The 25255-nt window shown below is 40.1% G+C and overlaps 1 protein-coding gene across 1 annotated transcript in view; it reads right to left on the bottom strand.

Annotated features, from left to right (window-relative positions):
* Window positions 1-2445, bottom strand: part of SMS (spermine synthase) — a 42496-nt gene extending 40051 nt beyond the window's left edge. Inside the window, exon 1 of the mRNA XM_057383266.1 lies at window positions 2288-2445. Within this exon, the coding sequence (XP_057239249.1) occupies window positions 2288-2345 (58 nt within the window). The 5' untranslated portion in view covers window positions 2346-2445. The remainder of the gene's footprint in view (window positions 1-2287) is intronic.
* Window positions 2446-25255: the final 22810 nt, after the last annotated feature.

The raw sequence follows: 25255 nt of genomic DNA, 5'->3' as shown, positions 1-25255 counted from the left end.
GTTGGGTTAAATGTTAGGAAAAAATTCTTTACTGTGAAGCATTGGGATAGACTCCCAAGAGAAGCTGTGGTACCTCATCCCYGAATGTATTCAAGGCCAGGTTGGGTGGGGTTTAATGCAACTTGGCCTAGCCCAAGGTGTAGSTRCCCATGGMAGGGAGGTGGGAAGCARATAATCTTYAAGGTCCTTTCTAACCCAGGCCATTCTATGAGTCCATGATAAGCTGGCAACTTTAACAGTTATATTAGTACCTACCCAAAAACACACATTTGTCAAAAAACAAAAATACAGCTAATGTTTTGAGGAATAAGGAATGTGTATTTACCAAGTTTACACATTCTCCCTTCTCCAGAATGCAAACAGAGATACAACAGCTTAAGCTGAGACCTAGAAATAACATTTTATCCTCCCAAGATATGAAGGTCCAAACCCACACATTTAGTYTTACTAAACGCCATTTCATGGCATTCCAGATCATTCAGAATTCTAATTGTCCACCTAATTTGGAGAAAAAAAAAATCAATTAGTAGACAATTAAATGTTTACTTAATCTATGATTAAGCTTTAAGGTTTAACTCTTGTAACAAAAACTACACATGCACATTCACCAATTCTTCCTACTTAGACAATTCCTTGTACTTCAGACCATGAACACTAGCTGAGAGGAAAAACTCCACATAAAAAAGTACAGACCAGCTTCTGAGCTGTCACAAGTGGAAGAAAGTTCTTCACATCTCACTGAATATGTCTATCGTGCTGAGACAAATATGAGAAGGGAAAAATGCTTCTTTCCTCCTTTGATCTACACAGCAACACTTCTATAGAGAGTCCATTACCCCAACCCCGTTTAGGTACATCCATCTTGGTCAGAGAAAGATGCTAACATTGTCCTCAGAAGTAAAGGGAAATGGAATACAAAAGCCTACTTAAGGACAAAGCAATAATTACAATCATTACCACATTCTCCAATTAACAGCATTGTTTTTTTACATCATAGAGGTGCTTACATACCTAAGGCTTATTTTCAATAGACCTACTTTATTCCTAGCAATTTCGACCCTTCTGCAGAAGCCAGTCATTGATTTAGCTCTTGAACCCATGATTTTTCAGAGAACTTCAGAGGAAGAGGTCATGTTTGGAGCTGGCTAATTTCTACGAAATTAATTTTTACACTGGTTTAGCTTACCAATTCTGCTCATACTAGATTAGTCAAGCACAAGGAAAACAGCAGGACTATCTCATTTGCCATTAGGTCACCATTAGAGTGGCTAAACTGCCCTGAAAAATCGCAGCATAAAAGGGAAACTGCAAGGTTTTCACTGTAAAAACCACAGCGCACTATCCTAAAGCACATTGTTCGTGAAGAACTCCTTCCCCTCCCTGCTCTTGCTCTCCGAAGTGAACATGCAGCAATGCCACAAAGGGCACAGCACGCAGCAAAGCCCCTGTGGTCAGGAACCGCTTTCTCTAAGCAAGCTTTTAACAGATTTTGTCGGTAAAGGCAGGGAACTGCCTTCACACTAAACTGGGAAGGAAAAASGGGTTCGATACTCAAGGGGCGGGTGCCGGCAGCGGGAAGGCCACAGCGATCCGCGGCCTGTTCAGCACCGAGCGAGGCGCTTTGGCGCCCACGGCAGCTCTCCCCTTCCCCCATCAAATCCTTCCCCCGGCTGGGCCGCTGCGAAACGTGGTTGTGGCGGCGGTTCCCGGCCCGAACGTGCCCCCTACAGATACCCGCGGGGTCAGGCCCTGCCACAGCCAGCGCTAATCGCCGGCTGGAGCGGCACCGCAGTGACACCGCACTCCCCGGCAGCCCCAGCCCGGCTCGCCGCACCCGCCTCAGGCGCGGTGCAAGGGCAGCACAGCTCCACAGGCCCGGCCAAGGGGGTGTCCCGGCCAGGCCCTCCTTCCCTTCCCTTCCCCCGGCTCTGTGGTTTGGGACCTCCTGCCCGCGCCCCCTGCTCCCCCCGTCCCGGGCAAAACGTGCCCGAGGGCCGCCTGCAGCCGCCGCGCCCGCCCGGGCCGGGGAAACCCGCACATCCTCCCCTCCCCAGCCCGGTTCCTCCCCGGACCGGGCAGCACTGGCTGGCTCCGAGCAGGAGGCCTCAGTTGGCCGCAGAAGCGGGTACCGGGGACAAACACAGCCCGGCGGGAACGCCGGGAAAGCGCCGGAGGGGGGAGGCGGCGCCCGCACGGGCCTCATCCTCAGCGGCCCGGGCGAGACACGGACCCGGGAGGAGATAAAAAAGGGGCGCGCTCCCCCCCGCCGCCTTCTACCCCAGTTTACCTGTGGCGCTGAGCAGAAAGTCCAGGGTGCTGTGCCGCGCTGCTGCTGCTGCTGCCATAGTGAGGTAGAGCCCTGTGCCATGCCTGGAGCGGCGGCGGCGGCGCGGCCCGTGCGGCGGAGCGGCCCTATATGCGCGGGGGCTGCTGCGGCGCGGCGGGGGCGGGGCGATGGGCGGGGCCGGGGGCGGGGCCATGGGCGGGGCCATGGGCGGGGCGGGAGCGGCCCTCAGAGTCCGCGCTGCGCCCTGAGGGGACGGGCAGCACCTCCCCGGTGTGAGGGGATGTCCTAGGTTAGCTGAGTATTGTATTCCTATCATCTGCTTATGTTAGAGGAAAAGTTAAACAACCCTTCTGTAACTATACATGATAGTCGAGACTGCTCTGGTTTGTTTGGTGATGTTCCTCCCTTCAAGGACRATGGGAGGGAAAGGGACAAGACACAGACTTTTTTCTGGGGAGGCTCCCTCTCTCGGGATCAGCGGTGGAAAAAAGAAGCTGCTCTTCCTGGGACTGGTCCTTTTTTTTTTTCTGCTTTCTTTGGACTTGTTTTTTCCTCGAATTTGTTTTTTTCCTCTTCGTCATCTGGGATCTGGAGGATTCTCGTGACACGGCAGGGAGAAAATCCTTCAGTGAACTATTGGAAAGAGACTCTGTCAAACCCCTCTGGGGACCCGGAGGGGAAGCTACTCCCAGGAGGGAAGAGAAAGGCTTTGGGATCTAACAGCTGATTCCACAGGTTTTTTTCTTTGTGTTTATATAATTTTTTTWWAWAWAWAKWKTTTTTCCCCCTTTTCTTTTCACTTTCCTCTCTGTGGAAAAGGTTGTCTCTAGGACCCGGGTGGAGAAAAGAGAGGGGGGGAGGGGGTTTGCTGGAACTTGGGAGTGTTTTGCTCCCATTGAATTCATTCAAACCTCGACATTTCTGGTGCATTGGCCGGGAAACCGAATTCCAAGGCGTTAAACCCACGACAGGGGAGCACCGTGCGGAGCCTCTGAGGGTGAGAATCTCCGCACCCACCCCCTGAAATCCCGGAATGGTGTCCCAGCGCTGATGGAGGCCACGGAGCGGTGCCAGCGGCGGCAGCAGAGATGGGGCTGTTTCGTGTCACCTGCTGCCCGTTGTGGGCACGGAGAGGGCCGCCTGCAGCCGCCCTGACTGCCCGGGCCGGGGAAACCCTCCTCAGCCCGGTTCTCCCCCRGACCGGGCAGCCCCGGCGGGTTCCGAGCCGGAGGCCTCAGTTGGCCGCCCGGCTGCCCTGGGGAAGAAGCGGATACCGGGGACAAACACAGCCCCGRTGTCCCGGYGCTGRTGACACAGCAATGGGAATTTGCAGCCCARAAAACCARCTGTGTTATACAGGCTGCATCCAAAGCACCGTGGGCAGCAGGGTGATGATGGGGAATCTGCCCCTCRGCTCCGYTGTCCCTCCCTGCAGAGRGACCACCACCAGGGAGTCTTCAAAGCCTTTTGTTTGAAGTCTTTTTTWATACGTAACGGATAACTCTAAAACAGCGTGCTGAAGCCACAAATTACTTTAATCACATGCGGTTACGAACCTAAAAAAATAGTATCCAGAAGTAGTTAGCTACAGGACTGATCGCAGAATCACAAAATCACATAATCAGGTAGGTTTGTAAAGATTTCCGAGACCATCAAGTCAAACCTGTGACCAAAAACCACCATAGCACTGAGTGCCATGTCCAGTCTTTCCTTAAAAACATCCAGGGATGGTAAGTCCACCACGCAGCTAGGCATTCCATTCCAGTGTCTAATTAACAGTTCTGTGAAGAAATTCCTCCTAATGTCCAACCTAAATCTTCCCAGGTGAATCTTAAGACTATGGACTGGCTGCCTGGTGGAAGAGACCAAGCCCCAGCTGTCTACAGTCTCATTTCAGGGAATTGAAGAGGGCATAAGGTCACTTCTGTCTCCTTTTCTTCAGGCTAAACRACCSCAGCTTCCTCCACTGCTCATCATCAGACTTGTTCTCCAAARCCTTTTCCAGCTCCRTTGCCSTTCTCTGGACAYKCTCAAGCACCTAAATRTCCTTCCTGAATTGACAGGCCCAGAACTGGACAAGATACTCAGGTGTGTACCAGTACCAAGTACAGGGGAAGATGTTTGATTGTTGGTTACTAGGAGCTTTGCCAGCTGGCAAATCCCTTTAATTTTATTGCATGAATGAGAGTGGATTTGCACAATGCCATGGCATCAGTAGTTTCACATGATTCCACGATTAAATGAAGATATTTACAAGTAATTGTTAGTGTGTAGTCTGATGTGCTACCGTGATTATTTCTATAACTTTCGATAAGGTTTTTTTCAGGGCAAACTGACAGGATCCTTCTTTTGAAGAGTTATAGTTCCACACAGACACCCTGAGCAAAGCAGAAACATTCACTGGAAATGTAGATCAGCAGATGCACAGACATCTGCAGGTCTATAGGAGCTACACTTTCATCAGATGATCTTCAGCTCATTCATGAGGGGCTGAGGGTTTTTATGATTAATTARCTAAAATATATAGTTTTGCAGATTCCCATTCACCATTTTTGATCCAATCCTGGATGTTATAGGGGATTACATAGTTCTGTTCAGGTGTCTTGTTCACCCTTGTTACCATTCCATCAGGAATTCTAATTTTTGTTAGTGCCATTTAAAAAAAAATATTTTGCGTCCTTGCTGCTGACTTCAATCTCTCTACTATTTTTTTTTCCAGACATGCAGCTGCCACACGGCAGCCAGTAAAATCTCTGTGTTTAAAATCTCTTGTATCTCTCACCTTTGCTTGTGGCTGCAGCAGTGGTATCAGTTACCTCATTCCATAAAGGAGCTTTGTGGATTCATTTTTACTCTCTTCAGTGGGAGCAATGCCTTGTGTTCTGTTCAACCTATTGTCTTTCCATCGTGGTATAATTGGAAGAAGGTAATAGCAATGCTGCCACCTAAATACCTTCAAATRTATTGGTTCATATGTGCCAAAGTGCCTTGCTAAATTATGCCCTTGTATACACACGAACAGCTTTGCTGGCTTTGCAGGGAAGAAAAAAAACATAACATCACTATATTGTACAAATCTTTTCTTGGCATTAGTTTTGCAATTGAAGGCCGACCATTCCAGATTGGCACTTGAAGAAAGTTGAAACATCATCTTTTTWATTCAATTTGCTGCAGATGAAAGAACAGTGGTCTTACTGTGTCCTTTTTTATATGGGTGAGAGTTCTGTGGTTTACTAGTGAGCTGAAGAGCTGAAAAGGCTAATGAATTTTCACAAAGAACAGTATGAAGTCTTTCTTTCTTAAACTTTGACTTAAAGGACAGTTATTAACCATAAATGGCTTTTGCAGCTGCTCATTGGGTTGGGTGGAATGGGGAAAACTGGCAAAAGCTGGCAAAACAGCATGAGCAAATTCAATAAAAGATGGAAAAGGAGAGGTTCATCTTGGAAACTTTGGTAGAGCTGCAGGAAAACATCCAACTAGAGGAAGAAACCTGCAATGTCRACATGTAGGAGTGAATGTAAAGAGTAAATTCCATATGGTTTTACAGAAAAGCATAATAACAAAGCCCTCAGAATTTAAGCCTCTGTGTGAAGGATCCTGTCCCTGAGGAAGGAACTAACARAATTYTCTTCCACTTCTTTGGCATGAGTAYTCTGTGCATACTACTTAAATAGGTCATGCATGGGGTATTTTTGGGAATCTTCCTGTTAGAAAATTACACTGAAGAGAATTTTAAAAAGAGCAATTAAAATAATTAAAGAGATGAAGTGTTTGATTTATGAGACAAGATCAAAAGATCTGGAATATTAAAACATGTTTCACAAATGCTGTGGAGTTTGGATGACATCACATTGTTAAGATTAGCACAGAYTATTTGGAAAGAGTTTATTCAGTGTGAGATTATGTGCATGTTTTGAAACTCGTAGAAACTGCAAAAGTGAGGAAAACAAGGTTGAGGCACCAGTTTTGAAAGGGCAGTTTTTAATAATGACACGGACATGGTTAAGGGGATAAAAAGGGTTTTACCTCRGKATTTGGGATCCCAGGTGCACAACTTGATGGCAGAATGCACMCYCGTGTACAGCACGGGTACAAGTTTTATAGGTTTCAGGAATTAGCATATCTATCTAGGATTCCCCAATAAGAAACTTCACAAATGCAGTGATGTCCCCCTATTCTAATGAATCCCCCCCAGATGAGGCCAGAGCCCAGTTTACACAAGATGTTCTGGACAGAAGGCTTCACCCAAGGCTGAGCTCGGGTTTAAGATAGCACAGGGCACATTGACTCCTTCCTCAGGATGTTTTGTTTCTCTGCCCAGCAGAATTCCTAAACTGAGCTGGAATATCAGGAATTACAARCATGKGGGCTRAGGGGTACAGGGGAATGCATAGAGGGTACAGAAAGCGTAAAAAGGAAAAACAAAAATCATCAGGCATCATTTGGAAAGCTTTGATCTGAAAATCAAGGGCAGAGACCATACCCTCTACAGGTAGATTGGGCAGATTATATCAAAGACATCAGCTGATGGGAACAATCTTGCACTGGCAAACATTTGGGACAAAGGCCTAGCACAGTATGCAATAAGCAGTACTAGATGTGTATTTTAGCCTGCACAACCTCTGTTGTCCATACAGGACCACAGCAGGCTGAAACACCAAGTGTTTCAAGTCTCAAGGTTTTTTAAAGCAGACTGTAATAGCATTTTTAACAACATGTTCCCAGTTCATCCTCTGTTCATTGTTCCGAAAATATTTCACTTACAACTGCCACAATCTAAAATTCACCTCAGGAATTATATTTAAACCCAACTTCTTCTCACACATAGCTAAGAAATAACCTTTAAGAAAAATATTTTTTTTCCTCATGTTTATGACCTGTTCAGAAATGCATTAACTTCAGGTCCTTCTGAGTCCAGCCTAGGGTTCAACAGAGTTTCTTAACATTTTTTCTTGAATGGCTAAAAAATTTCTAAAGTGATGACACATTTAAGACAGGAGTTCACAAAGATTGTGTTAATCCTTGTTTAGGAATATTTGTGTATCTCACAGTTTTATCACTCAGGAATAAYGTGGCCATCTCACAATGCTAATTGAAACCTTGAAATTAAATATATCTATTTAAAATATACACACACTCATGGGTTCTTTTCCATGCCTGGTTCTGTATARTCAAAGTATTGTTAAACATCAATGCAATACAATTAAATATGCAGAATAACATGTGCAGACATGTAATCCCATGCTGAAAGTGCCTTCTAGAAGATAGTACCAAAATGGGAAAAGCAGGGGCTGAAAACAAAAGGGATAGAACTTGATGCAAACCCCTGAAAGTGCWTTCATCATCTTCACTGTGGATCTTACTGGGTCAGGTTTCCCCTAGGAATTTTCTCTTTTCAAACACAGCTCTAGTCCTTAAGTATTTGCTTATAATTGAAAGAAGTCATGGTAAATTKTGACGAGTAGGAGAGGGAAGATAATACTTCATTTTAGAAAAATATTGGCAAGGTGGGACTGGAAAGRGTCTTTAAAGTTAATGGTTCTTTTAGAAATTATTTGAGGTAACAATCTGGTATCATAATTATGACCAAACATGAAATTCACCACTTTGCAAAACAGCATTATCTTATTATGTAAGATTAAATTCATGTTTTCTAGAGGTGAACAACTGTTTAATACAATTTAATACAGAAAACTAGAGCTGATTATTGTAATGAATTTACTTCATTGGGTTTTATTTCTATGTTTGTGCCTGAGCATGTTACTGTTTACTAAAACAAATATAATTTATCTCCCATGTCTTGGATCCTTTCAATCTAATATATAGGCTTGCTGGGGCATAGCTCTRGAGGCTTAAAAATATATATAGCAAACTGTCCTTTTCAATTAAATTTAGACAGTGTGGAGGCTACACCTTACTGGAAATTATGAGAARTATCTCTAACTTATTCAGGTAGATTACAAGATGAATAAAGACTCTTTCTTTTCTTTTTTTTTAATTCTGTAAAGAAAGACCCTGGCGTGTCAAATTATATCATAGGATGTAAGACTTCTCACAGAACAACAGAACAATTTCAGGAAGTTAGCAAACTCAGATAAGAGTTAATTACTTRAATAAGTGCTACCATAAATTATAGCAGCTATTATACTCCCTGCTTTTTGAGAACCTTCTGCTGGATTTCAGCCAGAGTKCTGCATTTGAACCCCTGGGATTTCCTTTGGTCCAAATAGACTCCAGTCTGTTTCCTTTGGGCAGAGGTTCTTTACCATGGAGGTGAGACCTCAAGTCCATTCATCCCAGGATTCTGGTCATCCTGCACACCTCCTTCAGGAACACCCTACTTGTGTTAGCACACCACTAATCAAATTTCAATCTTGACAGAAACTGATAATTATTTTATTTTGATAACAGTGACAAGTAGCCACTGAAACCACTGACAGACCCTTCCTTACCTTTGCCTACCCAGCAGCATCCTCTAAGCTTAGCCCAGGTCACATCCCTAACCCACACATAATGGGAGGTTTGGGGGTTTTCTTAACCACCAAAAATGCCACAGACCTGACAGTTTCTTTCTCTGTTTCTCTATAAATGTTTGACCATTCCACAGAGTTCCTGAATCCCAATGATTATTTCCTCACCCCCAAGCCAGATACAAGGAAAGGCTAGATGAACTGCTTTTCCACACCAGCCACAGCCTTACCTGTGAACTCACCACAAAATGCAGTAAAATTTGATCAAAATTTTCTTTAAGATCTGTGTCATCTCTCAGAAKAATTATATCCTATGAGAAGTCCCTTTCAGCACATGAAAATAGYCTCTGAGAAACCTTTTTGCTSTYGCTGTTGGCCAAACAGYRACAAAAAAGAATAGATAMAAAAMCACACAAAARTGGGTGAAAAAAACAGAGAGAAAGAASRACTTTATTGTGGGACAAGCCTYTTTTATCCACTTTAGCAACCAGAGTATACATTTGTGTCAAACATACATTGGTYAAGAGACAGCTGTTTAATTAGTAATCAGAACATAATTGGAGAGTTTGCAAAAGCTACAGTATTAGTAATGTTTATMATTTCCAGCCACCTGCATTATCAATTCTACATTCCAATATGCTTTTCTCAAGGTTGTGTTATTCCTCCTCCATGTAGGCTGTTAACATCCCTTTCTTTTCCCAGGACTCAGTCATACACAATAATTGTCTGAGTTTCAGAATCAGGGCTTGTGGGGCCCCTTTTCCCCACATTTTACCACTGCTATCAGATGACCTCCCCTCTTCTCTCTTTGTCCCCAGCCATCATCTGATCCCATGGGCAGACAATTGGCAGTACCACATCAGATGATGGTGATCTTGGATAGAACCAAAGGATTTGTCTGGTTTGTCCACCTTCTGTCATGCCTATGACATTGTCTGGATGCACTCCTCAGGCATCACTAGGGCCTGCCAGCACTAGTCTTCCTTTATGACCTAAACTATGGAAGTTCTGTCTGATGGCTGCATCAGCTTGTTAGAATTTTAACCATTCACCAGTGGTGACTTACAGACCCAGCAACAGGACAGGACCTGTGGTTCACAATCAAAGAGAACATAACCAAAGAATTAGGATTCTGATGCCTCATTTCCCTGCATGCAAAGCAGAGGGAAGRCAAGCTCAGGTGAAGTCAGAAAAGCAGTGCTGGGGGTGGCTGTGTGGGATATGTTGGGACTTTAGGATAGCCCTTGTTTCTACCAGCAGTACAACAGAATTATTCTTCTATTGCATTAAACTGGTTTTGGTTGGTTGGTTGGTTGGGTTTTTTTTTCTGTTCTCCTTCTGTTTGCTTTCTATTTCTTAATAATTACTGTCACAAAACCACTAATGCACAGGTTTCCCAAATCCATTCAAGCCACAGTCTTGTCTATTGATTGTAATTTCCCACACCGTGCAGGTGACTTTGGGAAGGGGTTACCCYTAAATATCAAAAAACACACTGAACAGGGTAAATCCTCTCTTCTTCATCACAGTGCTCTATCCAGTGGACACTATTTCCYTTTCTTTTGATCAACATTAGCAACTACAGTTGAAATAATGTAAATATTGTAGCAAACTGATCAGGGTGRAATAATTTCTTTTATACCTTGCAAAACTCCTTATATTAGGGAAAAATATACATGGAGTGATAATTTGTAATCCTAGCCTCTCATAACATGAAGAAAAGAATATTCATTCTGATCAAAGTGTTTTTATGGAGGGAGAGAATCCCTGCACAGAGAAGAATGGATGGTAAATTGATTAAAATTAGAGTAATGCATTCATCCAGACAGCATGGAGGCAGTAAAACAGATAAGCAAAAGAGAGGCATTGTAAAAAAAAAAAAAAAAAAAAAAAAAAAAAAAAGACAATAAAAAGATGCATTACTTTACCTAGAGATCTGTAATACATGCTTTAAACACATATTTTACAATATTGTTTCTCATAAAATTGTTCTTTTTAGTTACCTTTTCTATTTCTGTTTTGAGTGTTGATACCTCAATGCACACTCTGAGAAATACTGATAAACTATAGTGTGAATTTTATTCTCATATCTGTGTTATATATTGGATTCAGGGCTTCTTACATGAAATTCTGTTGCCACTGAAGTCAAAGATGACTTAACAATGACTTGAAGAGAGCCAGAATGTCACTATTTGTCTGGTGCACTGCAGTCAAGGTTAGACAAATACCCTTTGTTACTTGGTCATTTGACTTTTCAGGAAGAATTGTGTGTAACAGCATTCAAAATACAAAACCAAGGAGAACAAACAAAATGCTTAAATACATGCCAATAACTGATACTAGCTACAGTCAAGTTATAAACATGCCATCAGAACTCTATAAGTTTATTACTTAATTGATGAGTTTAGATTTTTCATTATGAGATGAAGCATTACCATTCTGCCTGCCATCAGTGAACCTTTTGATTGCAAGTGGAACACAAATTTCAAATCAGAAAATGGTCTCCTTACAGAGAGATTAAATAAATTCCAGATTAAATAAAGGTGCTTGTCTGAAAAAGCCAAGGTGTCAGTGTAGAACAGCTGTTGCACATCAGGCTCTCCTGTGTGCCCTGCACATCTCCTCTAATCTCAGATATCTGCAATCCAGCAGCCTGTATTTGATCTGGCTTTCTTGATTGCATTCAGAACCAGCAGAGAGCCAGTTTTAAGCTGTAGTTCATCTCACCGTGCAGTTTAAACCAGATCAGATAAAATCTGTTCTGCTTCTATCTGTTGACTATGAGTTCAGGTGAATTCCACATCAGAGGAGTGCTTTGAACAGATTGAATTAATTTCCTTCTATTCAGAGATACTCTCAACATGAAATAAGAATTGCCATGTGGGGTTGAGAAGCATGATTATTTTTTTAAAAGTTTACTCCTTAGCAGAAACTAGCACAAACTTCTCCATTTTTTTATAGATGAGTAACAGCATGTGCTTAGGAAAGAGAGATGAGTTTTCCAAGGGAAAAAGCAATACAGTAAGATAACACTGATAAAACTCAGCTGGCCATGATTTCATTTTATTGGCTGTCAGAYCATCTTTGAGTTCATTAAAGACATCACAGAAAAGAGTTGAAAGGACTTGGTAGTTTTTCACAGTCAGTTCCCCTAAGAAGTTGTCAGGTAACATCTAATCATAAATTGGTATGTTTTCTAAATGCAAGGTAATTAAATCAAAATGTGGAGTCAAGGATATAATCCAAAGTGATTGATCTATAGCTCACCAAAATGCTATCACAATTAGAGCTAAAATGAATAAACCAAMTTTGAAGAAACACACAAAAGTCTGGCAGATAATCCTCCAAATCCTCCATAAAAATACTAACCCTATTGACAAGAWAATACAATATTGATGTATTGCAATCTGTTACCAAAACTTCACCAGAACTCARTGAAGTCATAAAATTGGCAGTAATTACAGCAAAGTGCCTTCTGGAGTTGACATAAAATTTTTCAGCCTATTGTAGATATCAGAAAATGTTTGTGTCCTTGCAATGTTTGTCAGATACATATGCTGCATGTTGAAGTTAGTCCTCACTGCTGCTAGCTCAGTCTTTACTAAAAGGTCTCAGCTGACACTTTGGGAGAATTTAGGAGAAACTAGGGCATTGTGTCAGGAGATCAGTGTTCTAATTCTTACATTGCTAATGATCATTCCACCAGAAAAGTGGTGGTCACAGTAATTTCTTCTCTATTAGTYTGCACACCCATGAGAACAGAAACTGTTTCAGCTGTCACAATTTAAAAAATACAAATTCAACAGGTAGCTCTAAATTGCTCTTGTGAATAATGCATGTGGTATTCTACACAAATTTTCCAAAATGATCCTTTATTACTTGCGTTATATTATCTGAGTAGTTCCTTACACAATCTTTAATATTCTCTGGTTATTTAACAGATTGGTTTAGGTTTCTTTTTGGGTTTTCTTCTGTACTCAGTTAATTTTAAACTGAAATAACTYCTGATGAACACAAAATGGCATGTAAAGATGTTGTCAATGAGTGAGCAGTTGTTCAAAAGATAACAAGGAGTTTGCTTAGAGGTTTTGGCTGCAACACTTAYTTAATGACTATTATTGCCAGCAACATTCACCAAGAATACAAGAAAATCAGAAAAGTAATCAGATAGGAATACTTACCATATGCAAAGTTCAAATGTAGGTGTTTTTTTTTCCTTCTCATCATCAGAATTCTGGAAGGTTTTCTTCAAAGAGGTGAGAGGTAAAAATCTTGAGAAGGAAGATTTTCAAAATTTCAAGGGGATTTCCAACAGAACCTGCAGCTACTGGTTCCACCTGAATATACTTTTTAAAGGCAGCACTTTTGACTACTGTATCTATTTTGACTTYTAGGCTGAAAATGGTGAGAGAAATACAGACTTTGAAAAAGAGACATAGCAAAAGAGTTCCTTGAACAAGATTCAAATTGTCATTAATTTCCTCTATCTGGACAAAACTAGAAGCAAAAAACTCCCTTGATGAGAGYTTGTCAAAGCACAGGCACTGAAGATGCCACTTATTTCAATAGACAATGATTTTTCAGCATAAAGGAAGCCTATTCATACATGATTCTGTAAAGTCAGGACTTCAAGATTCTTATACAGTAAGATAAGATTATTTTCTTTATTTTAAAGTTTATCAGTCAGGGTCTCACTTTCATGAGTGCACAAATCCTGAAAAAAAGCAAGTAGCTGTTTTGTTCCCTGTCATTTCCCAATTCCAACTTTACTAGCATGACATGCAAAATTAAAAAAAAAAATCTGTGAATAGGTAGTGCCATTAGAATTTCTTGTGTGGAAACATTTTAATTTTTTTCAATTAAAACTTGATAGAAAGATTGCTTTTATGACCTAAAGCAAACGGTGGGTAATTTAGTTTGGTCTGGCTCCCATGCTTTCAGTGTTTTGGGATTGCTGCTATGCAGGGGTTAAGCTGTAAGAAGAAAAGAATGTAATGTCATACCTGCAGGGTACTAGAAATCGTGGTTAGGTTTCTCTTCTGATCTAGGCAGTGATATGGTGACCTTGTTTTCATTCTCTGATGAATTCAAGCTGCTGTGTTCTGAGTGCTCGCTACTTCCGGACCTTTTTTTTTTCTATTTTGCCCTGTTTTCAAAGGCTACATCTGTCATTATCAATGATACTGTGTTTCATTGTGCCAAAAGAGCTCAAGYTGGTGGCTTGCCAATGCCAAAAGACACTGACTCAAAAAGATATTTGAGAATGCTGAAACGAAGCTCTTGGATTGTATCTTCTTCCTGATTCCTGTTTTAAATTGTGCACTATTGTATTTCTCTTCATCACATACTCAAACTGACAGAGTCCATGTAACAATAAACAATACTGAACTGCCAGCCTTTAACTTTTGCTCTTTGCTTAGGAAGTGTGCAGGAACTAACAAGAAAGTGTAGGAATTCATTTTTTGACCAATGAATGCTGAAWAACAGATTTTGCAATAAAAATGGCTCAGGAAAAGACAAGATACATTTCCTGTGTGGCAGCCACTTCTGACTGTGTCAAACAAAGCCGTAAAATTTAACTTGAACCAATATGTCATGTCGATTTTTTGGAACAAATGATGCAGTTGCCCAACTCCATTCTTTCAGAAAACTTTTCCACAGATTTTATTGCACTCTGACATGGTTGCACTCTGGCACTGAGAGCCTCTGACATGAGGAGCCCAGGGCTCTCCTGGTGAATGGGACCAGTTATCCTTTGTGGTTTTTTCCCACACAGTGCCCTGTGCTGGATTTCTCTAATTGGATTAAAAATCCCAGCTCTAAGAGATAACAGCTTATCCTGCCATAAACCAGGCAGGAGTGATGATGTCGGGGTCCCTCTGATCTGCAGGCACAGAAGTTGCTGTGGTGCTTCCTAGTGAGAAGTATGGAAACAAATCCCATGGGATCACAGTGGSAGGGGCTGCAATAGTTGCAGGAGGAAGCCAAGATGGTCAGAGGAAAACACCAGCAAACACCTTACTCTTTAACTATTCCATTTCCCTGGGAATGTTCTCCTGTCAGCATTTCTTCTAGTTCTGAGACCACATGATTGGGGTTTTGCAGGGTAAACCCAAGGKACTCTGAAAAATGTATTTGATTTCTGAACAAAGAGAGCAAGCCCATTACTACCAGACATATAGAAGTGCTTAGACTACTGACCACTTGGTACCAATGGGCTTTACTTTCGATCAGATTTATTTGAGATGCTGGAGTGAGTCCAGAGAAGGGAAACAATGCTGGTGAAGAGTCTGGAGCACAAGTCTTAAAATGAGCATCTGAGGGAATTGGGGTTTGTTCAGCTCAGAAAAAAAAGGCTCAGGGGAGAGCTTATTACTCTTCACATCTGCCTGGAAGGAATCTGGAGTACATAGGGATCAGTGTCTTTTCCCAAACAGCAAGTGACAGGAAAAGAGAAAATAGTTTTGAGTTGGACCAGGGGTGGTTTAGATTGGATATTAGGAAAAATTTMTTCACAGAAAGCYTTGTAAGACATTGGAACAGYRTAACCAGGAAAGTGTTGGAGTCACCATTYCTGGAARTGCTCAAACAACACGTGGATAGAGCTCTGGAGCACATGGTTTAATGCTGAACATGGTGGTGGCACTAGRTTGATGGTTGGACATGATGATCTCAAAGATCTTTTCCAGCCTTAACCATTCYCTGGTTTTCCTATTGTTTTTCTTTCTCATTCATGAATAATATCAAGCTTAAAACACATTAAAATATTTTCTTCTGTGTTTTGTTCAGAATATAAATGGTACTTTATGATGCGAAAGAGACCACAGTTTCCTCCTTTAGGTAATATTTCTGGTCAAATTATGTATTATGAGTAGCATTACTTCTGTTAGTAAGCCTCACTTCTACCTTTACAATAATTCCTGGAGCTCAACTTTAAGGGACAGTGCATGTGTTACTGCCAGAGCAGTCAAATTTATATAAATCCATCATGCAGGGCATATTTCATTGCTGGATTCTGTGCAGTCTGTCTGAATGGTAGCCCCCAGTAACACATTTACAGAGTATCCTTCTACTGAAAACATCACAAAGCTCTATTTATAAACTGTCCAAGAGTTAAATGTCTCATAAATGTTCCAGCCCTTAAAAGTAAGCATTCTGACTTCCAATATATTAGTGAAATGCACACATTTATTCACAAATCATTCCCTGAGCTGGTTTTATCAATTCTAAACCACAGCTGAATCAATGATATTTTCTCTCTTCATCTGGCTTTCAGTCAAGCCTACAATCACTTTCCCTGTGTGCCTTGAATGTTTAATTGGTAAACACTGCAGGATAATATTTAACTACAAATAAAAAATCTATCGTTGCTGCCATGTCATAAACACACAGGGAAATTCCAGTTTAATTTTCTGAAATTGCTTGCTTGCAGCACTAAATACGTGGGATTAAACTGACTTTGAGAGAATGCTAACTGAGAAGCAATAAGATGCTGTTTCTGAAGGCTTTGCAAAGATGCTATCGTGCAGCATTTCAGTCATGGCAGGAATAACTGGAAATTTCCTGAGAAGAGGTGGTGAGTGGGTAAAAGGTTGCTACAAAACCTTAAACCTCCCCTAGGGTCATATTGCAAGCTGATTGAAATAAAAAAGTTTAAAAACATGTAATGCAACTGTGGTGTAAATACAAAAATTGCTGCATCAGTAAGAAGACAAGGAAATTAAAAAAACCAACAACCCAAAATATGAGATAGCTCTGAATGAAGGTGAAGCAATGGTTCTCTATGGCTCTCTTTAATCCTTGCACTCTTTCTGCAGTTTCAAGCCCCAGTCATCTCTCCCATTCCCCCTTTCAACTTCCTGTCTCCTCAGTTCCATTCTCTCCTCCTTTTCTGTGATCATCACTTCAAACCTTTGCTAACTGGAGGCCTCATTCCTCAATGCTCTCACAGCAATTTCCCCCGTATTAACTTGGTTTTTTCATTTGCTGCACGCTCCTCCAGCCCTGTTCCTGTCCATAACTCTTTGATACTCCRTTTACCTTTTTATCTTTCATTTATCTTGGCATCTTTATCTGTTAAACCAGCAGAGCTTTCTCCATCTTCCCTTTCCAGCTGCACTTTTTGCCCAGCCTGTTCTGAATGCAGCACTGTTTGTTCCCAGTGCTTCTTCCTTCCTTCTTCTCCCAAACCATACTTGATTCTGTTTGATASTGGTTATTTGCATCCCCTCCTGCTGTGAGTCTTTTGTATCATTTTTATTCCATTTCATTTCTGATTTCCTTGCTGCTTTCAACTGTGTTTTCTTGCTCTGCCTTGCACTGTTGATGACTTCTCAGCTGAAATAATTTTCCAAATGTATGCTGCTGTTGGGGTTTGCACTGTGTGACAGAGATCATGTTTAAGACCTAGCATCTCTTTTCTGAAAACCAGTTTTTCCAGTGCACATGACTTGTAAACCATCTTTGTATCAATACCTAGAGCCCCCCCCTCTCCAAAGTAAATTTACATCCTCACCTCACTGCACTCAGAAAAAGGAGTTTTTACACAGAGAAATTATGATCCAAATATTGAAAATAAAAGGCACCAGGAAAACATCAAAACATTATTGCTCCTGTTTTACATGGGCTGCACTGCACTTTTAATTCAGATCTTGTAAAACTTAGTCCAGTTTTTTTAATGGTGGAAATATTCTGTTRCTCTAACCATCATCTCCCTGTCCTTCAAGAAGCAAAACCAAGAGATTTTCTCAGCACCTGCYGTGGTTACTCAGTGTCACATTTAAAGTGCTGTCGATTTTGATGACAAATGTATTGCAGATTTTACTGTGAAGTGCAGTCACTCAGCAGAAACTGGTCCAAGGCACTAAACCAGGCTGCTATTATTTCAGCTGTCCAGGAATTTTGTGTGATGGTATGGTTCGTGCCCTTACTAGCACCTGTCTTCAGTTTTCCCAACCTTTTTATTTTTTCCTTCAGTGGGAAGAAAATCAGAGTCACAGACACAAAAATTAGTGTGTGGTAGGCAATGGTTCTGGTGTGCAAATTGCCTCTTTTTAAAGGATTTCATTTTCTGTTCCCTCACATTAGAGAAATAAACCCTTTAGATTGAGAATTCTAAACCCATCTAGAATTATCCAGATTCAGTCATCRCTTTCCAGAATCTTGGCTGCATCTTTACATGATGCATGTAATGCTTAGTCACTGTAAAAACATCTTTTTTTTTTTCCTAAAGCAAATTATCCTTCAGTGGGAATCCAGGTTTTTCCCTAATATCTCTAACGCCCTCAAGGGAGATAAAAAATTAAGCAACAGATTGTATGAAAGTATGTAACCTGGTATACATAAGTGAATAATCCCTGGCCAGAAGTGCAGCCTTTCAAACAGTTGCCACAGCTGGCAAAACTGAACATAATTATGTAGGGAGTCATAATTCTCTAAGCAGTCCTTGTCAATCATATCACTGCAGTTATTTCTTTTAAAGACATGTAAAAACCAGAAAGTCTGACAAATATATTTGCTAATTAAGTCCCCAGCTAAATCAAGAGTAAAACACRGATGCCATGCTCCTCCTTTGCTTTCTCCTGACTGCATAGGAATGGCTTGATGAGAAATTATCACTTTTTAATTTAAAAATCATGTCTTACTGACAAAAGAAAGGCAGGCAGACAYTAATAATTCTGCAATGTGATTCTGGATTGTTGGTGAGGAGATGGGAGAGGTGCTGGGAAAGGCAGGAGAAGAAATACAGGTTGTGAATTCAGTGTGAAATTGGTAATCACAGAATCACAGAATGGTTTGGGCTGGAAGGGACCTTAAAGATGGACAGGGACACCTCCCCCTAGACCAGGCTGCTCAAAGCCCCATCCAGTCTGGTCTGGAGCACTTCCAGAGACACCTGGACAACCTGTCCTAGTGCCTTCCCACCCTCACAGCATAAATTTCCTTCCCAATACATAATTTAAATGTGCCCACTTGAAACTTAAAGCCATTTCTCCTTGTTGGATCACTAGGCACCTTTGTGAAAATGGCACCAGGAAAAACATCAAAACCCTCTCCAGTGAATGAATGTGGCAATCAGCTGTGACAAGGATGATATGTCTCTAACTGGAGTTGCAGCCTTCAGGCTTGATTTTGGCAGAAAGAGAGAGAAAAGGCTAATGGATGGTTCTGAAGGTTAAAAGTGGTTATTTACAGCTACAGCAGAGATGTACAGTGTGGGAGGCAGACAGGGATGATGTGAGGCCACACATGTAATTGAGAATGCCCATTTGCAGGCATACATTTGGTTTATTTCTAAGCTTTTTTTTTTAGATAGGTTGATTTCTAAATCACCATCTTCATCATTAGTACCTTTAAGCATTATTGCTTACTTTTTAAACTCTTTTAATTGTAATTGTTACTTTAAATAAGAAGAGATTGATAGTTCCAGACATCTAGCAATTACAAATTATTCACCATCATGTTTCAGTGATCTTAATAACACACACATATTCAAGAAGGGATATTGTGTTACTAGCCTAAAATATTTTAAAATTGAGAAAGGTTAAGACCAATACTTACAATTTTTAGAACATGTTCTAAAACATTCTTTAGAGGAATGTGGTGTGCATGAATRAAGACCTTTTGAGCACAGTAATCAGCCACAAAACAGTATTTATTCACACAAAGCTTTTTATTCATCAATGTGCTATGGAGTAAAGAAAGAAAAAAGCAATAATGTGGACTGCAGAGAGAGRCCAGGGTGACTTTCCAAGGCTTAAAGTGACTCAAGCTAGGTGGGGTTCAATCCCTGAGCTCATCCACTCACAGCAGCCCTGCTCAGTCAACAAGCAGCCTTGAAAGCTTGTTACAGCCCAAAGCAAAAAAAAAAAAACTTCCCAAATTCCATTTGATTGCTACATCCTCGTGCTTCAATACAAAGTAACTTTTACAAGATGTGCTTGAAGAATAGGGCCACGTCTAACCCTACAGAAGTAAAGAGCCTTGAAAAATGCATTAACTAACAAGAGAAAGCCTTGCTTTGTTCTCTGGATTGAAGCAAYTGTTTTTCTACTTCAGCAGGTCCAGTTCTGATGCTTTTCTTTAGGCTCTGCCACTTTATTGTGCCATTACCTCGACACTTGATGCTCCCCACCATACAGARCCAGGATTGTCCACCAATGTCAGCGTGGCCAAATCACATCTGTGCTGAATGAGGATGGAAAAAAGGAGTATTTGCCATTTTCATGTTGATAACAGTCTTATCACTCATGTCTAATTTAGCTCTGTTTTCACATGGACATCATATTCAGAGTTTACTCCAATTTCCTGGTATCAGTTCTATTGTCTGCAGTGTTAGATTTCACAGGACAGCATTCCAAAGCCTGGGATGCACCAGCAAAAATGTCTGATTTCAGATGCCCAATGGACTAACAATTTAAGCTGTTCTTAAAGCAGCTGACTTTTTTTACAGCAAGCTTTTATCAGCACCAAACAGGGCTGATACAGCAAGGTCAAACATTTGGAGCTGTTGAAGAGGAGACAGCCCATTTCAAAGCTCCTTTGGACATAAACTTCCATAGACTGGGAAGAAAGTTAARAGGTTTTTTAAAGATTGAAAAGGTATTTCAGCAAATACTGTAAAAAAGCAGAACAGCTTTTCAAATGTTAAAGCAATTTTATTCTTTAAAATAAACGTATTTTTCCCCAAAGCTTAAAATTTGCAGCACCTCTTTAACATTCCTCTCAAGAAAACACCTCATTCTGACATTGCTTATGTGCAGATAGAGCAAATATTTAAAAACCCCAACAACCAAGACACAATTTCAAACATTCTTGGAAACTTTGTGGCTCTGTCCTGGAGGTTTTAAGTGGGTCCTGGCCAAGAGCTCACCTGTGGTATCACAAACACTGCTCAGTGGTTCATTTAACAAAGCCTGGATTTTATCCAGACTGTTCCCCACCTCCTGAATCCTCTCCTGGAAGGTTCACAGCCTTCTAAAACCACTTGCAATCATCATTTTTATCTAAACTGGTGCTATTCCAGGCCAACAGAAGTTAACCAAGTGCTTATCAAATTAATATCTYTGTGTATACACAAACCCATGGCAGAAGAAAAGAGGTTTTATTATACCTTTTAACTCCTTTTTGATCTAGAAGAGTGCCTTCATTTGAGGGATTTTCCTCCCTAAATTATTTACTTGCTTGTAATTAATATAAAAAATTATTATTTTTTTTAACTTGCATAACCATTAGTTTTCTGGATTATTTTTGCTATTTTACATCAGAATATGATTGGTTTGGTTTCATGATCACATATATGAGAACAGAGTGATTTATACATTTAATATCACATTTAGTARCACTTTGTTAAATGATGCATTTTTATTTTTACACCATCATTTGCACAAATGCTAAAAGAGAACCCCTCTAAGTAACACTGTAAGTGAAAGCTAAAAAAAAAAAAGGCTTTTGGTATTTTCAATCAAAATGAAAAAAAGAAAAAAAAGCTAAAAAAATGTGCAGTTCCAGTTGAAATCTCAAGTGAACAATAGAACGTTTATGAAAAATGCTGAAGTTTTCACAACAATGACAGCAATATTTTAACTTCTGGTCTAACTTCTACATTTAATTGCAGAGGACAGTGGTACACAGAGGCCAGTTAGGTTAACTACTGAAGTGCTCTCCTTAGGAGTACCTTTGAATATAAATTGCTGGAAAAATAACCAGAGCCTTCATCTATGACAAAATAATCTTATCCCTGTTGGTTCAATAAATGAAACAATGAATTTTGTTGTAAAAAGCATATTATGCATGTTTTTGGTTGTCCTTTTTTCCCTTCCTTCAGCACTGCAGCCTGCTGAGCACTGCAAGTATCTCACAGAATATTTCCAGGGAATAAATTCAACCATCTAATAAAGAGCAGTAAACATTCAAAGTGAAGAAAAAAAAATAAATTTCACTGGTATAGCCAGTGGCAAATACCCAGGAATTTGTGGTTTATAATGCACATTCATAATCTTTGTTGATTTTGCAGCAATGATAGTGATACAGGTGGTTTGGCCAAGTTTCTGCTAGTTACTCAAAACAGCTGCAGGAATAAAAATAAAGCCAAGGGGCAAAACATTTAAAAATTGATTTTCTTAATAATTGCATCTGTAAGGTTAACTCATGCTGAAGGGGGAATGTGGAAACAGGAGGAGAAAAGTTCTGACTTTGCATCCAGACTAAGTGAAACTCAGATTGGTCCTGATGCTCAGTCAGGGAGAGGGACACAACTCCAAAGTCTGAACACCCTAAAATGCTGTGTAGGACAGGCTTTTATTGCCCCTCTGATTTTACTACCAACGATGGAATTTTGTTAGTTGTAGTTCAGCTCAATAAATGCCTCAAAGAAAAAAGAAAGGTAGTAAAAATTCTAATTGAAGAGTTATTAATGATTATGTAAATGAACAAATCACCTTTTTTCTATCACTCCCTTCCCTGATTTTATTCCATTTTTAACTGTCTTTTAATTTCTTTTCTCCTGCAAGTTAAAAATCAGTCAAATGCACATTTGTGGCACTTGGCTGAGATGTCACAGTCCCCTCACACAGCCTTGTCTCTACCTCGTGCCTCCATGATGGGATTTTCCTTACAAGATCACCTTTCCTTTTTCTTGCTATAGGTAAGGCAGCAACACCAATTTCTGCTGCTTGCAGGTATCAGGTCAGTGCAGGATAATGCATATATTATGTCAGACTTTCATACAACAGTCTGGACCACACTATTATGCATAAACAGAAAAGTTCAGATAAATTTAATGTCAAACACACTCACTCAAAAAACCCCCATGGTCTACTGTAATTCACGAGCCAAAAAGAGAAAAAAAGAAAGGAAGAAAAGGAGTCTGGTCCAGAATGTTTTTGATCCCCACCAGGGCTTCACCCACATCTGCCAGCCCCATGTGCAGGTCTTAGAAACCCTAAAATTTATCCACCAGGAGACAAAAGGAGACAAATGAGGGATGAGTTTCAAAATGTAGTTTCAAGTCAGATTTTTAACCTAAGAACAATTTAGAAGATCTCAGACCACACCAGATGCCTGCATGGGCAACTGGATCAAATACAGTTGGTGTGGAGAAATTTTAAAAAAAATATCTAGTAATATTTTAATAGAGGTCCTTGAAGAGCCATGAAAGGGAAAAGGACAGGAACTTTTGTAATGCAATAGCAAATAAAAAGGATGACATTAAAAAAAAAAAAAAAAAAAGAATTTTTTTTTTTTTTCAGTTTGAAAGATTCCTTTGAAGGGGAAATAAAAAAGGATATATGGCCATGTGTTTTCAAGACAGTCAGAAGTGGCACTGACATAGCATTCAGTCACTAAGGTACTTGCAAAGAACTGAAAAAAGGCTGAACTAATTATAAATGTAGAGAATATGAYACAAAATTGGTGACAACATCCAATTCTATTTCAACATCACTGGAGCCTTAAAAGTATGAAAGCAAACAGCAGATCACATCTCTCTGAAGTAAAAAAAAAAGGCAAAAATTTAGCCACACCCAGTCTGTGTGCTTTAGTCTTCATAAATGTTGTGAAATCTCCCAGTTTACCACCAKGAGATTAGAATCAAACTTTAAATTGTATTGTGCTGCGTCATGTCAAGAGATTGTAAAAATACTTAAAAAAAATATTTAAGTGAGCACACTGCATACAGATCTACCACAGATGTTTAGGAATGCTTCTGCTTGGTGGTTCAAAGAGGAAGAATTCTACTAGCTTTCTTTATAAAGTTACCAGCAATAAGAATTAGAAAGGATTTCTTTTAAAATCTTACCYTGAAATTGCATTAGTGAAAAAGGCAACATTCCTCAACATGACATTAAAATGCAACTGATTTTTTTCCAGACTACAAGAGGAACATACCTAATCACAGTAATAGATAACATTTTCAAAACCAACTGAAAAAATCTCAGAATTCTCCTAAAAACTTCTAAAATTCTAATACTTAAAAAAGAAAAAAAAAAAAGAAAAAAAAGAAAAAAGGAGCTTTTGTCTCTACCTTTAGCATGGATAAGAGTTAAAAAAAGTAATCTCCTCATGCCAGAAAAACGCAATTCAGAAAATTGCAAAAACTGCAGAGCGACCTATCTGGGAAATCCTCCCAATGTGTCCAATCTGTGCTTTGTGCCCATTTCTCATGGYAATCTTTTATCTGGGAACAAAGCCACGATTGCTGAAACAGCTCTGCTTGTGTAAAGTAACAGCGTGTCCAGTAAGCAACAAAGAACAATTTAGGGCAGTTTTTRATAACACAGACACTGTTAAGGGGGTAAAAAGGGTTTTACCTCGGGATTTGGGATCCCAGGTGCACAACTTGATGGCAGAATGCACCCCCGTGTACAGCACGGGTACAAGTTTTATAGGTTTCAGGAATTAGCATATCTATCTAGGATTCCCCAATAAGATACAAGTTTTATAGGTTTCAGGAATTAGCAAATCTATCTAGGATTCCCCAATAAGATACAAGTTTTATAGGTTTCAGGAATTAGCATATCTATCTAGGATTCCCCAATAAGATACAAGTTTTATAGGTTTCAGGAATTAGCATATCTATCTAGGATTCCCCAATAAGATACAAGTTTTATAGGTTTCAGGAATTAGCATATCTATCTAGGATTCCCCAATAAGATACAAGTTTTATAGGTTTCAGGAATTAGCATATCTATCTAGGATTCTCCAATAAGAAACTTCACAAATGCAGTAATGTCCCCCTATTCTAATGAATCCCCCCAGATGAGGTCAGAGCTCAGTTTACACAAGATGTTCTGGACAGAAGGCTTCACCCAAGGCTGAGCTCGGGTTTAAGATAGCACAGGGCACACTGAGCCCTTCCTCAGGATGTTTGGTCTCTCTGCCCAGCAGAACTCCTAAACTAAGCTGGAATATCAGGAATTACAAGCATGTGGGCTAAGGGGTACAGGGGAATGCACAGAGGGTATAGAAACCATAAAAAGGAAAAGCAAAAATCATCAGATATCACATGCACAAATCAAAGGTTGTCATATGTAAGTTCACTTTTGAAGATCTGACATTTGCACACAGCACTGGCCATAGCAGTGGTTTTGCTTACCTTGATGATGACATCAAATATTTCAATTACTAGTGTGATAAGGTGACAAATAACAGAAAGTAAAATGATAGTTATTATTATTTTTAGGAGGTGGACAGACATTGAAAAGGATGGTGTATCTTGCTGGTACTCAGAGAGAGAATATGAATCACATACAAAGAGAACAAGAATCTGTGAGAGAATATGGCAATTGCCATAAATAAGGAATTATGTCACTCTACCTTATTTTTAAAAAAACAGACTTAAGCACATCAACAATYAGACAATGAATTTATTTGCAGGATATATTTATCATACATAGAAAACAATACTTATTGTTTGGTTAATTAAATAGAGAAAAAAACCAAAACAAAATCACAATACATTATTCAGTATTCCATATATTTGTTAGCTGACATTTTC

This window comes from Malurus melanocephalus, unplaced genomic scaffold (assembly GCF_030028575.1).
Source record: "Malurus melanocephalus ecotype Western Australia unplaced genomic scaffold, MMel_1.1 scaffold_618, whole genome shotgun sequence".
NCBI lineage: Eukaryota > Metazoa > Chordata > Aves > Passeriformes > Maluridae > Malurus > Malurus melanocephalus.
The sequence above is the reverse complement of the archived record's forward strand: the minus strand, read 5'-3'. Positions and strand labels throughout refer to the sequence as shown.